General features: G+C 39.4%; 1 protein-coding gene across 8 annotated transcripts in view; it reads right to left on the bottom strand.

Annotated features, from left to right (window-relative positions):
- Window positions 1-16,093, bottom strand: part of Tanc2 (tetratricopeptide repeat, ankyrin repeat and coiled-coil containing 2) — a 313,979-nt gene that overhangs the window by 40,597 nt on the left and 257,289 nt on the right. For all 8 annotated transcript variants that reach the window (XM_050120340.1, XM_050120346.1, XM_050120345.1 and 5 more), the window contains one exon: window positions 2,231-2,339. In XM_050120340.1, the coding sequence (XP_049976297.1) occupies window positions 2,231-2,339 (109 nt within the window). The remainder of the gene's footprint in view (window positions 1-2,230; window positions 2,340-16,093) is intronic.

Below are 16,093 nucleotides of genomic sequence, written 5' to 3' on the forward strand. Positions count from 1 at the left end.
GAACTGCTGATCCTCCTGTCTTTTAGTCACCAAGTCTGGGAAGAGAAAGATCAAGGAACGAGAGAGGAAGGAAGATGACTTCAGGGACCAGTTCCTCCAGCCATCCAGTTACATATCAAGCCATAGAATAAGAAGTAAGACAGCTATGCAGAAATAGAGAAAGGTAAAAGCCCAGAGACAAAAGATAGATGGATAATTTAAGAAAAGCTGACGAGAAACAAGACAAAGCTAAGGCTGGGCATTTATAAGTAATAATATGCTTCCTTGTAGATTTATTTGGGAGCTGGGTGGTGTGCCCCCAAAAGAGCCAAAGAGTAAAAAACCACCAACTACATTTTGGTGCCCAATGTGGGGCTAGAGTAAAAAAATAACCAATTACTGTTAGTGATAATGGCACAACTCTAAGTACACACACACACACACACACACACACACACACTAAAAAAACTGGTGAAGTTACACTTCAAAAAGTTGTCAAAATGAAAGAATTTAAAAGGCTCTATAAGCCAACCCAATATCCAGAATCATAGGCCTTTACCCTTTTCTTACTTAAAGGTCATTGATGACATAAATACATTTTTTTCATGACCAGTAAGGGAAATTTAAAACTGAAAATAAATATCAGTTTGATTGTGTGAATGTCACTACTGATGAGAAGTTCTGAGTAGAACTGGTTATGAGAATGTTTATCTTTGACTCTGCATGCCCCTTAGCTGACGGGCAGAACTTTAGTCTGGGAGAAGCTAAAGCCTCTCAACAGCCTCTGCACTGGATGGATCCTGTCACCGCAACACCAGAAACACCAGAGTCTGGTCTCCAGTCTTTAGTTTGCAGTCACGTCATCACTATGCTGTCCGCCAGAGTATTTACAGCCTGAATCACACAGGAGTCATTCTAATCTCACACCACCATTCTGTCTGCATCAGTCTAAGATAAAACTGTGCTAATGACAGAAGCATACAGTTTAAATGTAGGTTCCTATGTACTAACGCCACACTTGGTTAAATGAAGCTTCATATTCTTTCTCTGCTACTGTGGCGTTTATTTTATGGTGTACAAAGGCAAGCATCCTCTTCATCTTTGTATCTGATCCCATGCAGACTGTCTTGTTCAAAGACTGACAGTTATCTCCTAATCAAAGGACAATTATCTTAGTGTTTATGGATGAAGTAGATATTATACTACACATTTGAAATAGGAACCCTGCCAGCTGTATTAGCTGTGTTCTGTTCCTAGCATATAAGGTCACTAGATGAAAGCCATTTTCTATACAGTGATTTGTTAGACAAGGTAATTATGATTCAAATAAAGAACTTGCCACAGTGGGTTTCACTTCTGTTCATTTGATGACCAAACTTCTCTGGCTGTGTGCTTATATGCTGGTAAGAATTTGTGAGGCACTTGGGGAACTGTTAATCTTTACATCTCTTGGGGGTTTGTCTGACCTAGAGAACTGTTTATCTAAGATACTAAAATTTTTCACTACTGAAGCGGAGAAGAACTCTGAGGAGACTATAGCGATTACAACTATCAGAATTATGTATTCCTGGTTGGCTTTAAACTCTTGGCAGCATTCAGCCTTAGCCTTTAGCCTCCTTTGCTGGTTACACACATGTACCACCATTTCTGCCTGAGACTTTTATTTTTGTAGTTCTGGGGAATGAACACAGGGCCTTCTGCATGCTAGGCAAGTGTTTTATATTTGAGTTATACCATGAGCCCACAGGGCTGAAACTGTCAAACAGTATTAAATAGTAATAGTGAACTGTGGACTAAAAATGAGGAGAATGGTTTCTTCCTGTGCTTTCATGTAGACCATGAATGCCCCAGCATTATAAACTACATAAATGTATGTTTAGCTATCATAAAAATCTTCAATCATCTTACAACATGGCTGTTTTTGGGAGATGATAGGTCATATGTAGAACATATATGTGTTTGTATGTGCTCCTTATGTAAATAATATTGTGTATATATTCCCTGGAATGCCTAGGTAAATAGCCTATTAACCTGTTCAGCTTCTCCACAGGGGAGGTATTTAACTCCGCTGTCAGAACAGGGTTAGCTCTTTCTAAAGGCTGAGACATAAACAGGACACATAATTTAGGAAATAGAGCAAACTAATTTCAGAAAGAAGGGATCATATGGGAATAAAGTTCAACCCCTGCATATAGTGTTTAGGAAAGTCTGCTAAAGATGGAAAGGAAAAAAGTCTCAGTTCTCTAGTTACCTTAAAGATGTGTGCTTTGAGAATGTGATGTCCCAGTTCAATAGTCTGCTGTCGGTTTAGTTTTCCCTCTTGGCGGGAAAACCAGAAGGCAAGTAAAGTGTGGCCACTCCTGCAAAGGAAGAGAGTCATTTAATAATTTAATGCCTCAGGTGTGCCTGCATCACTCAGGTCCAGGCACTTCTCCAACAAAACTAGGCACCATTAAGTCAGTATCTTAGGGAAGCACTTGTTACTAGGCAAATAACATGTTTGGATATTATAAAAGCCATTTCCAGTTGGCTTATTTCCATCTCTTAAACAAAAACATTAAAAGATTTTCATTTTTATTTTCTTTGTCGGCAACTCTTCATCAGTACTAGCAGGTCAGCGCTACCCAGACCCTCTGCACCCTGTTCTGTTCTCTCTGAACTAGGTCACCCATCAGTCCTCCAGCAGCACTGCTATCTATAGCCTGCGCAGCTTCTCTCTATCTAGACTTTTCTTCTCAGCCTCAGGCCTCAGTGTTAGAGCACTTGTTTATTGGATTTCTCCATTTGCAGTGTCCCTCGGTATGACCTGAAGATGGGTCAAAACAGACTGAAGACCTCTTCCTAGTGTCGCCTCTGGACAGCCTCCACCAAGCCTCTTCTCCTTCCAGCTGAGCACAGTGGACTATGTTCTTTCTGATGCCACCAGCAGAGACTTAGGATCTCCAGTACAGTGTTTACCACACTGTTACACGCTTTCTCCTCCAGTAAACTGTTTCCCGATAGCATCAACTCCTCTCTCTCTCTCTGATAACAGACTCCTAATTTATTCATGAAAGAGAAAGGCCTCCTTCCAACCCCTTGGATATTGTCTTACAAGCTCAAGGCGGTCAGAAGGTCAGAACTATCTCCGTGGCCTAAATCATGTGATCAGCGTCCTGAGAACAAAGTCAAAAGCAGGGTTAGGCTAAAAAGTCCTGGAGAATTGAACCTGAGCCCTACTGTGGTGTAGCATCTAAGCTACTTGAAATAAAGCAATTATTATTTTTCTGTTTAATCCATTTATTAGAATCTTCTGTTCTGTTCCAGCTCAAAGTATCCTAATGATAATCTTTAAGTGTTAATNCTCACACACACACACACACACACACACACACACACACACACACACAAAGAGCATGCACTCCCCAACTATTTGTGATGCTGAATAGCAAGCCAAGGGCTAAATACTTCACTGAGCTAAATTCCTAGCTCAATGATTTCTCCTCCACCCCCAGGGTATCATGGTACATGAGGCTACCTAGGTCTCAAAATCCATTTTTATTTTTTAAAACTACATTTCTGTATGTATGCGTGTATGCATGCAAAGGCCAGAGAACAACATGTGCAAATCATTCTTCTCCTCCTACCATGTAACAGGTCTAGGTTATCCAACTCAGGTCATCTATCAAGTTGGACAACAAGTACCTTTACCCTCTAATCATCTTACCAGTCCAACCTTGAACTTCTGATCTTGCCACTACCTCCTGAGTCCTAGATACAGGTGTGTACTACCATACCTGATTTATGTGATGCTGGAGATCAATCCCAAACTTTCTTACAAACTAGGGAATCACTTTACCAACAGAGTTATATCCCCAGGCAATATATTCTTTTATGTGTTAAGATATGTTTGTGCGGTATATGTGAGATATACATGTATGTATTCCTATTTACATTACTGAAAGAAAATCTAGATCACTTATATTCTTCAAAATACCTAATGCAGTTTAATTCATGTAAAAATGTTGACTATGTTTTTAGGACAAAAACAAACAAACAAACAAACAAACAAACAAAAAAAACCCTGGGTATTAGGGTCCCAGCAGTGTAGGTACATGACACCATGCCTGATGCCCAAATTTTCATGCTAAGAATTCCCCTGGCAGAAGTTGAGAATCAATTTCTTCAAGTTGTTCTCTCATTCCTATGAGTATCATGATATATACCTCCTGTGTCCTGGGCAATAGCCTGGGATACGCAGCAATACGGCAAACAAACAAACAAACAAACAAACAAGGAGGGGGAAGAGACTAGATCTCTTCATCCCTCTCTCCTTCTTTCCGCTCCCTTTCTCCTTTTGAACCTGGAGAATATGAGGTGAGGCAGCTTCCATATTTTTATATATTTGTATGTGTACACCATTCTAGAATCTTCATTTCTGTAGGATTTTGAAAACAATTCCAAATTTTGTCTTCATAGAATTTCTAGACTACAATGAATGCTTTTTACCAAAGCTAATCACAGGGGAAGGAAATGCCTTAGCTGGAAGAATGCCTAGACAGGCTTAATCTGTGTAGACTCATCACTATCATCTTGAGGTCTGAGCACAGGGTTGTTTCACACTTATGTCATCTTAAAATGACCACTGAACTGTCACCGACAACAAACTGTTGGTAGTAAAGTTAGTTATAACAGAGGCAGAGACCTCAAAATTCCATCCAGCCAGTAACAGTAAAACTAGTGGAGTTTTCCTGGTGTAAGGATTATTTTTTTAAGTGACTCAGCCATAACTGTACAGTTGTGACAACAGCTCCTGAATACAGGCCTCTGACCTATTTCTTAAGCTTTAAGTCCTGAAGGCGAATCCTTGTCTTTTGGAATTAAAAGTTAACAAAAAAACTTGTATCCACAGTGAATAGGATTTTCAGTTAAGACAGAACTGACTTTGTCCTAGTGATTAAGACACAGAACTGATTTTGCCCCAGTGATTTCATGAATTTATACTAAGATGCTTGAATTTCTCCAGTGTATATTTGCACCTAGAGATAACAATGTTTGTTACTACTGCCATTGATTGGCCACTGAGTATATAAATAGCACATAATACAGGGTGAGATGAGGGTGACAACTGTCATTTGTTTCCTTTTGATTTTTATAAAAGAATGACTTTGCTGGGCCTGTATCTGTAATTCTAGAAAGCAGTCAAGAGGCTGAGGCAGGAGGATTACAAGTTTGAGACAAGCCTGTGTTAAATAGCGAAGAAAAAGAAAAAAAAACCCAAACAACAATTCTGAAGAGCTCACAGAACCCAAAGCTTATGGTGTTTGGGATACAAAAGGTAACAGCAATTTATGCTGTTCTTTTCTTCTGTAAAGTACAGTACCACCAGTTAAACTAAAGTCTGCATGTGGTCTTATTCACTTGTGCAAATCTGTTTCTACTCCTATCATCATCTCCTTGGCTCCTCGCTCTCTAATATCATTGGTAGTTCTTAGCTGTGATGCTTCTCTTAACCTTTGGTATTTTCTTTTTCTTTTCTTTCTTTCTTTTTTCTTTTCTTTTTATTTTTTTCAAGACAGGGTTTCTCTGTGGTTTTGGAGCCTGTCCTGGAACTAGCTCTTGTAGACCAGGCTGGTCTTGAACTCACAGAGATCTGCCTGCCTCTGCCTCCCAAGTGCTGGGATTAAAGGCATGCACCACCACCGCCCGGCTCCTTTGGTATTTTCTTTCTCTTATTTTTTCCTTCCAGCATTAGACCCTACTTACTGCTTCATTAAAACTATCTCCTAAAGCATAGTGGTACACACCTTTAATCTCAGTACTCAGGAGGTAGACATAGGCAGTATCTGAGTTTGAGACCAGTCTGGGTCTACAGAGCTAGTTCCAGGACACCTAGGGCTACACAAAGAAACCCCATCCTGAAATACCAACCAACCAACCAAAACAAAAACAAAAACAAAAACAAAAACAAAAACAAAACACACACACACACACACACACAAAACCCCCTCCAAAAAACAAACCAACAACAACCCTCCCTCCCTTCAAACACACCACAAACAAAACCCTGCTATCTCTCAACAACTGTGACAATATGCAGGTATTTCTTTTATTGTTTTTCCAGTGATGTAATGCCTTTGCCTTCTTTTCCTTCTAGGTAGCTCTTGTCTCCTGGCTTTAACTTTTACCTTAATGTGAATGACTCCCACAGAGACATCTCAAACACAGAGACTTATTTTTTTTCCTTCACTTTTTTAGCTGCCTGCTGGCTCTCTCTACCTCCATTACTGTCAAATGAAAGTTATCTTTTGAAGTTGGAACTTTTCCTTAAAAACAAAACTTTAAGACTAATTTTTTTTTTTTCAAACAGGGCCAGTTAGGCATAAAAACCCAGGATCAATTTTTCTCCTTCAACTTCCTCACCTGGAAGTTTCTACTCTATTTCAGTATTCACTACCTGGCCCATTTCAACAATACACTACTGCAAAAGCTCATCAAAATCTTGCTAAAAAAAAAAATCTTCAATGACTTAAAATTCCTTCAGTACATCCTTTTAAACCCTGTTCTGATTAGCTTCAACTATCAACTTGACATAGCCTACAGTCATCTGAGAGCAGAGCCCCAGTTGGGAAACTGGCTAGATCATATTGATCTGTGAGTATATCTATGGGGAGTGTGTGTTTGTCTTACTAACTGATGCTGGGGGTCCTTAAGGCAGGCAGCATGGACTGCATAAGAAAGCTCGCTGAGCATAAGCCAGAGTTCAAGTCAAGCAGCGTCATTCTTCCCAGGTTTCTGTTGTACTTCCTTGGTCAGGGGTAATACTGTGTGGAACAACAGTAAGCAGGCCTGCCTTCAAGTGCCTGCCTGGACTTCCCTCGACAATGGACTGTAATCTGGAAGCTGAAATAAATCCTTTCTTCCTTAAGTTGTTATTGTTCATGGTGTTTTTCATAACAGCAGAATGAAACTAAAGAAAATCCTCAGCATGGTATTCGAAGGATATTCAAAGCCTGTTTCCCAACCAGGCTTTCTATTAATCTCTGTTGGGAATAGAAGCCATGTTTTCCATACAACTACTCCTAAGCAATCAAGCAGTAACACTTCAGATGTGTATATCATAGTTTCCAAAATAACAATTTCTAGATTATAGTAAAAACACTATACTTATAAGTATAGGAGTAAATGTTATTTACCCCATTCAGTGGAACATGAACAAGAACCCACCAGTATAAATAATAACTATTTTTTTGTGAGACGGGGACTCTCTTATGTAGCTCTTGTTGGCTTGGAGAACTTGCTATATAGACTAGATTGACCTTGAACTTAAAGAGATTCACCTGCCACTGCCTTCCAAACACTAAATTTCTAATATAATTAAAACAATTAATCATTTATGTTGACAAATTTAGGTGTACTTATCTTTATTTACATGTATGTCTGTGTGCCTACATGAGCTTATGTGCACTGTGAGGCTGAGGCCAGATGGTGTCAGAGTCCCTGTTGTTGGAGTTAAAGGTCATTGTGAGCTGCTGCATATGATTTGAGAACCAAACCTGTGCCTTTTGCAAGAGCAGCAAGCAGTCTTAACTGCTGAGCCATCTCTCCAGCCCAAGGTCAACAATTTTTAATTAGCGTTTTGGGAAACTATGAACTAACAAATCAAGCAGTGTGAACTCTGTTAGGTGTAATTTTAGTCATGACCAAACAGAAAGCGTACTTTCTCTCTAATGGAAGATTATGGCAGTGAAGATAGACTTTAAGATAAAGACTATAGGTTGAGAGGGAGTGGTGAGGACAAATTATTTGCACACTGTAAGTAAGACTGCCTGGGGTTCAAAGTCACCCTGCAAGCTGTCCTGTCTGCATTCAGTGCTGCCTTTCAGCTCTCAAAGTGAAACAAACCCATTCAAATCCTAGTTCTGCCACACCACTCACAAGCTTTATAACCAAGGGCAAGCAAGCTAGGTAACCTCTTGGTGAGGCAGCAATGTCTAGCGTTCAGAACTGTAGTAAGAATTAAGTGTGACTTACTAAAAGTAACTATTTTTCATTTCTATCTTATATAACAAAATGCAAAATGCAATACTGAAAGAATGACTACTTTCTATGTCCGACTTTTCACCACTATGAGAAAATACCTGACAGAAACAACTCAACAGAGGAAGGATTTGTCGTGCTCATGAGTTCAGTTTATTATGGCAGGAATTTGGTGGAACACAACTCATGCCAAGGTAAGGCTGGAAGAGAGGAAGATGGGGGATGAAAATAAGAGGGAGAAAGGGGAAGAGAAGAGAGTGACAGGGAGGAGAAAGGAAGGGGATGTAAACGGAGACTGCTCTTTTGTTCCCGGCCGCCCTGACCTGAACAGTCACATGGAAACTATATTAATTACAACACTGTTTGGCCTATTAGCTCAGGCTTCTTATTAACTAACTCTTATATCTTAAATTAACCCATTTCTATTAATATGTATATCATCATGTGGCTGTGGATGAACCTACCGGTAAGGTTCCAATGTGTCCTTCTCCTTCGGCAGCTACATGGCATCTCCTTGACTCTGCCTAATTTCTCTCTATATCTCTTCCAGCCTGGCTATATTCTGCCCTGCCATAGGCCAAAGTAGCTTTATTCATTAAGCAATAAAACAACACATTTATAGAAGGACATTCCATATCATCTCCCCTTTTCTGTCTAACTAAAAAGGAAGGTTTTAACTTGAACATAGTAAAATTACATATATAAAACAGTTATCAAAGAAAAATTATAGTTACAATATTTAGTTTATTTATATTTGACAAATTAAGGAAAATACTCTATCATATATCCTATCTTTTTGGGTTTAAAGTTTTATATCTAATTTATACTTTATCATAACTAAGGAAAACTATAATTATCTGTCTTCAACTCTTTAAAGACTCCAGAAGGATATAATATTACCTAAGTAAACAAGTGTATTGTAAGCAACTTCCAAAACTCTAGAATTGACAGAGACAAATTGCCTATATTGGCAGTTTGTCAGTCTGTTGGCATGAGACACAACTTTTCCTGGCAGCCCTGATCTATTTCCAAGAAAATGTTGGGCACCAAAGACACTCCATTTGGAGCTTGTTTTCTTATTGGCAAAACTGGCCTCTGGGCAAAGAACTGCCTCTTCCTTGACCACTGACAAAAATGCATGGTGTCCAGACTGGATAAGGAGGATATAAGCAAAAAGACTGCCACACCTTGCTAAGACAAGGTAAGACAGTTTCTCAAAATGTCCTGCCTCTGAAAATGGTCTGTCAGATACTCTAGGCCTTAGCCAAAATTGGTTGCTCCAACATTGCAAATGAGACTTTGGGTGATTGCTCAGGTAGCCGGTTGTCTCTGTCGTTTCTTGCACCTTTTGGAAGTTGCTTGATTGCACTTCCTGTTTCCTCAAGTTATATAACTTCCCTTCTCGGGTCTTTAATTGGGTTGAAGACTAGGTAGACATAGTTACTTTTCTCTCATGACTTAGCCAAGCCATTTTAAGTATAAGACTTAGACTCCTTAAGATAGGATAACTATGGAAACATTTAGCATATGTTTCTTGTTTGATGTTGTTTATGCTGGCTGTAATTCTAATTTTTATGTATGTTTTTGCCTCTTTACCCTGGACAATACTTGATATTTGTTCTTATTGTATATTGTTTTGTATTAGGCTTAGAACTCTCTTATTTAGAAAAAAGGGGGAGGTGTTGTGGGAACTCCTTCAGCCAATAGCCTTTAAGATACTGGTCCACTTTGGGCATGATCCCATGCACTATTAATGAAGACGAAAAAACCCTGTGTGGATCTCTTGGCTGCTAGATTTGGTTCCAACTCCCAGTGCACAAGCAGAGGACTGCAGGTAGGTACTCTTTCTGTGAGTTTATTCCCAAATAAATAAACCTTTGTTATACTCCATTCTGGGCTATTGTGAAACTTTCTTGTAAGCCAACAGGAGACACAGACAGGCAGCTAGGCAGACAGACAGACACACACCCACATACCCACCCCTCCCAAGCTGGCCTCCAATTTGTAATCCTCCTTCTGCAGCCTCCTGATTGCTGAGATTACAGTTACAATCCACCGTGATGCCTTGTATATTTGATTTTAGATAAGAGAGAAGCAATCCCTGGTCAGAGTTGAGGATTGTCTCACCCTACCCATACTGTCTTTTCTTCTCTTTCCTGAATACACAGGCTTTAACAAAAGTCAGAGAAGGTGTTATCCAGAACTGGCGGGGGTAGGTGAGGGGAGATCCTCTTCTGTTTTTACTTGTAGACATCAGTAGCCCCTTGGAATACATTACTGGAGACAAACCAAACCTACCCATGACAACTTTAACAAGGAGCTACTGTCATTTGATGACTTGGTTTCTTGTGCCGTAAGAGTTCAGAGAAAAATCCTTTCTAAAGCAAGAATCACTCTGCCTCATCCCCATTTAACTGCTTTATGATTACAATGGCAGTATATTTGCTTTTCTAATAGATTTTCACTTAGTACTCTAGGGAGTACTGGAAATTTTTATTTGTAGAACTGGTTATGCTAACAAGTGAATCTAAGTATTTCAGGCATGGATGTTTGCTCATCATTGTAGTCTTGGTCAGTAATGTGAAGGTATATTAATTTTCTTAGCTTTTGTGATGACAAGTTCAACAGATAAAACTTTAATGTTTCAGAGAACATGACTTGGATGCTTTGACACTGTGTGATGATCAGATGTTAACATGCTAACAGCCAGCTGGTGAGGTCCCTATCTTAATACGGGTTGACACGGTATGTCTGTGCTGTGGAATGCCTGTATATTATAGAGGCAAATAAGGAGAATTACTTAGGGAGACCTAGTGAGATAAGACTATGCAGAGCTGGCTACCACCTACAAGGTGATGCTTTCCTTCCAGTCAAGGCTTGTTCTTGGGAAATGGCCTTGCATTCAACAGGGAGTGAGGGTTGGGTAGTGACTGAGTTATGTTTAATGAAATGTGGGGAGAAATGGTATTCATTACCTCAGACTTGGCCCAGAAAAATCTGCTCCTGCACTTTATCTGTCTTCTCCAGCCTGCCAGCTAATAACATCAAACCCCAGAAACACTGTGTTAAAAGATGGCAGTCTCCATTAGACTAGCTCCCTCCTGCCCTCCAGACTGTGTAGAACAGACCTCTTCCAACCATGCAGTACCTCTGGATTTCATGTGAATGAAAAGTAAATCTCACTGTGAAATGGTGGCGCACGCCTTTAATTCCTTGGGTGGCAGAGGCAGGCAGATCTCAGTGAGTGTGAGGTCAGCCTACTATGCAAAGTGAGTTACAGGACAGACAGGCCTGTTACACAGAGAAACCCTGCCGCAAAAAAACAAAACAAAACAAAACAAAAAAACAAAATAGAAACACATAGACCAAAAAAAAAAAAAACCCAAACAAACAAAAAAAGAAAAATAAACTTTTTGTGGGAAAAATTCCTGATTTTAATGTTTATTTTAGAAGTTACCAGTATCTTTAGTGTGAAGTGTGGTTGAATGATAGACAATAGAGGGATGGACAGACAGAGAAAGAGCAGGAGTGAGAATGGACTTGAGATCTCAATGTCGGTGAAATAAGTATTAGCTAAAACACTACCTTCAGACGTAGCTCTCTGGAAAAGCTAAAATCATACCTTACAGAAAAACTGCTCAGACTCCATCATGGGATCAGAAGAGGAGCTCTTTTGCTTTGTGACAGTGGCCATTTCTATCACTATTAACCAATCAATACAAAAGGCTCCCTGTGTCTAACAACTGCCACTTATTCCAGCAAACACGAAGTCATTTTCAAATCTACAAGACAGCTAACACAAAGGGGGCAGCACCAACAGATTCTCCACCATAGCCCAACATGCATTAGCGGGAAAGAGGGAAGCTGCTTTAAATTACTGTTCCTCTTCAGTGCGTTTTTTTCCCTCTTTTTTTTTTTTGTGCTTAGAAAATAGTCATTCACAGGATGGTATGGTAAAGTACTATTTTTGGTAAGAGACATTCATATGTCACCAGGCAATCATTGTTTAGGACATGAAGGAATCAGCGCTTTTGCCAAGAACTCCCATGCCTTTGCTTGCCTCATTTTCTGTCAGCTGTATGAAGACAAAGGTGTCATTTTCCTTCAGTATGTTTTGTAGCTCCTGAGCTTCAGAAATACACTGTGAGAATTTAAAAGAATTTCATCTAAGTTCAGAAAGATTTTTTAAATTTATTTATTTATTATGTATACAATGTTCTGCCTGCACGTATGCCTGCCCATCAGAAGAGGGCACCAGATCTCATAGATGGCTGTGAGCCACCATGTGGTTGCTGGGAATTGAACTCAGGACTTCTGGAAGAGCAGCCAGTGCTCTTAACTTCTGAGCCATCTCTCCAGTCCAGTTCAGAAAGATTTTCTTTGATTAGTGGTACGAGATAATTGTCTGTATTCTGTCAATTATGTTTTTAATAAATGCTGAAAGCTGGGCGATGGTGGCGCATGCCTTTAATCCCAGTACTTGGGAGGCAGAGGCAGGAGGATCTCTGTGAGTTCGAGACCAGCCTGGTCTACAGAGCTAGTTCCAGGACAGGCTCCAAAGCCACAGAGAAACCCTGTCTCGAAAAACAAACAAACAAAAAACAAACAAACAAACAAACAAAATGCTGATTGGCCAGTAGCCAGGCAGTAAGTATAGGTAGGACAACCAGATAGGAAGTTGAGGCGGGTCAATGAGAATAGAATTCTGGGAAGGAGGAAGCCCATTCCTCCCCAGTCCTGTCACAATCACAGAAGAAGAAAGATGTGATTGCCTCTCTGAAAAAGGTACCAAGCCATGTGGCTAACATAGGTAAGAATAATGGGTTAATACAAGTTTTAAGAGTTATGGGCCAGTTTATCATTAATATAGACCTCTGTGTGATTTCTTTGGGGCTAAATGACTGTGGGACCTGGTGGGAGGAAAGAAACCAGGCAGGACAGAAACCCAGATAACAGATTAGCTAAGCCACCATTGTATTCCTGAGCAGCAAAGAACCTTACACTACCTTTTAGACAGGCAGATTCAGTGCTTGTTTTTTTTTTTCTTCCCCCAGAAGTTACTTTTTGCTGGCATATACACATAGATATTGAACATATTCCCTACTTTTTTGCTAGGAGTTTCAGGGTATCAGGTCTTATGTTGAGGTCATTGATTCATTTAGAATTCAGTTTTGTAGGGAGTTTATTTAGTTTCATTTTTCTGAATGCTGAAATCCATTTTTCCTAGCATTGTTTGTTAAAAATTCTGTCTTTCCTCCAATGTATGTCTTTAGTATTTTGGTAAAGAATCAGGTAGCTGTAGTTGTGTGGAATTATACTTGGGCCCCTTATTCGGTTCCACTGATCTATGTGTGTGTGTTTGTGTGTGCTGGTACCACACTGCATTTTTATTACTACAGCCCTGGAGCATAACTAAAATCATGTATGGTGATACATTCTGTAGAACTATTTTTGCTCAGTACCGCTTTGGCTGTCCTTGATCTTTTGTGTTTCCATACAAATTATGAGATTTTTTCCCCCTCAATTTGTGAGGAAGGACCTTGGAATTTTTATTGGGATGGCATAAATCTGTCAATTGCTTTCCCCACAAGATTAGCTCTTCTGATACATGAGCATGGGGGTCTTTCCATCTCCCAGTATCTTTCTCCATTTCTTTCTCTAGTGTTTTCAAGTTTTCATCGCAGAGGTCTTTTAATTCCTTGGTTAGATTTATTCAAACTGATTTATTATTTTTGTAGTTACTGTGTGACTGGAACTGTAGCCCTGATTTTGTTTTCAGTACATTTGTTATTGGTACAGAGAGAGGAAAACTACTGACTTTTATGAGTTAATTTTGTATCTTGAAACTTGCTCAATGTATTTATAAACTCAAGTTTTGCTTTTATGTGTGTGTATATTCTTTAGACTCATGTATAGAATCCTATTATCTTCAAAAGAGATACTTTGACTTCTATTTGTATCCATTTTATTCCCTTCTCATTCTATTGCTCCAAGACTTCAAGTAATATATTTTGGAGAAGTGGAAAGAGTAGAGACTCTTACCTTGTTTCTGATCTTAGCCGGATTTGCTTTGAGTTTTACTCCATTTAGCATGATGGTGGCTAAAGGCTTACTATAGATACCCTTTATTATGTTGAGGCATGCTTCCTCCATCCCTAGCATCTACATGACTTTTTATCATGCAGGGACGTTAGAGTTTGTCAAAGACATTTTCTGTATCTATTGGAGTCTTTGAGTCCATTTATGTGACAAATTTCATTTACTTATTTACATATGGCAAAGGTCAACTTGGTTATGATAAATGACTTTTTGATGTGATCCAGAATTTGGTTTGTATTTTATTGAGAATTTTTACATGTATGCTCACTACAGAAATGATGTGGGAGTGTCATATATCAATCTGTTGATTTCATTGGTTAATTAAATAAAGAAACTGCTTGCCCTGATAGGTTAAAACATAGGTGGGAGGAGTAAACAGGAGGAAGAGGAAGTGAGGTAAGACTCCTCAGTCAGACTCGACAGCTCTGCTCTCTGGAGCAGAGACGCCAGGCTCTGCTCTCCCAAGCAACTCCGACCCAGGATGGACGTAGGCTAGAATCTTCCCGGTAAGCGCACCTTGGGGTGCTTACACACATTATTAGAAATGGGCTAAATTAATATGTGAGAATTAGCCTAGAAGAGGCTAGATAGAAATGGGGCAAGCAGTCTTTAAATGAATACAGTTTGTGTGTTGTTATGTCGGGCATAAGCTAGCAGGCGGCTGGGGTGCTGGGGACGCAGCCCCGCCGCTCGTATTTCAACACAGAAACTGCTCTGTAATTTTCTCTTTTTAAATTATGCTTTTACCTTGTTTTGGTATCAGAACAATACTTATTTTATAAAAAATTTTGGAAGCCTTTGTTCTCTATTTAAAAATTATTTATTTTGTGTGCATGGATGTCACATCTGAGTGAATGTCTGTGCACTACATGCATATTTGGTGTCATGAAGGAGGTCAGCAGAGGCCATTGGATCCTCTGGGACTGGAGTAACAGGTGTGAGCTGCTAGGATTTAAACTCAGGTCCTCTGCAAGAGCAATATATGTTTACTCAGGTAGTATTATTTCCTTCTCGGGTCTCTGATGGAGTTGAACTTTATAGTTTTCCTTGTTATGAGATACAGAAAAGAAATTCACTGAAGAAATGTGTATAAAGTTAAGAGACATAAAAGGATAGTTTTGATAATGTAAGTTAGAATAGAAAGTGAATTAGGTACAACTTTTGGACTCGCCAAGATAGGAATAGATATGGAGTATTTTCTTTGAATTTATCAATTATTAATGGACAAGACATTGTCAATGTATTCATTGCCTGCATATACTGTACTTATTGTATAGTTTTTCTTGTATGTTTTAACCTTTATAACTTTTAGATAAAAGGGAAATGTAGTGATATCTTGTTTGTACAAATAAAGCTTCACCAAACTATATCCTTCTAAGTTGGACTACTAGTCATTGACAATTTTCTATGCCCATTACATTGAGCTTGGCTTTTCTATTTAACAATCTCCAGTTTCATCTATGAGCTGCAAAGGATGATGCTTCATCATGTGTATATGGACCACAATTTCCTGACCCATCTGTCAGCTGATGAACACCTAGGCTGCTTCCATTCCTTGAGTACTGTGAATATTGCTGCAATGAACATTCAGTTTAGTTTTCCCCACCTAGTTCTATTCTGTTAATCCATTGGCCGAAAGCAGCTTCTTTATTAACTAACGGCAATAAAACATATTCACAGCATACAGAGGGCAATCCCACCTCAACCTGGGGTTACTGTTTACTTCTTTGTCTCTACTGATTTACTGACATCACACCATGAATGTTCCATTCAGCCCATCTTCCAAAGTCACATCTCCATCTCTAAATACAGCCTGTGTACCTTTCCTTGGAAGCAGTCCATTCTGACTGTGTCCCAAATGGGACTCATGTCCTCCTCAGGGGCATGTTCTTCCTCCTGGACTGATGATAATAGCTGGCCCATCATCTAGAAAGTTCTATGTTGGTTAGGGGCAATACCATCCTCCATCATTCCCATATGTTCTGGAGTCATTTTT

The sequence above is a fragment of the Alexandromys fortis genome, unplaced genomic scaffold (genome assembly GCF_014885135.2).
Source record: "Alexandromys fortis isolate MF-2015 unplaced genomic scaffold, M_Fortis_MF-2015_v1.1 scaffold_174, whole genome shotgun sequence".
NCBI classification, from domain to species: Eukaryota; Metazoa; Chordata; class Mammalia; order Rodentia; family Cricetidae; genus Alexandromys; species Alexandromys fortis.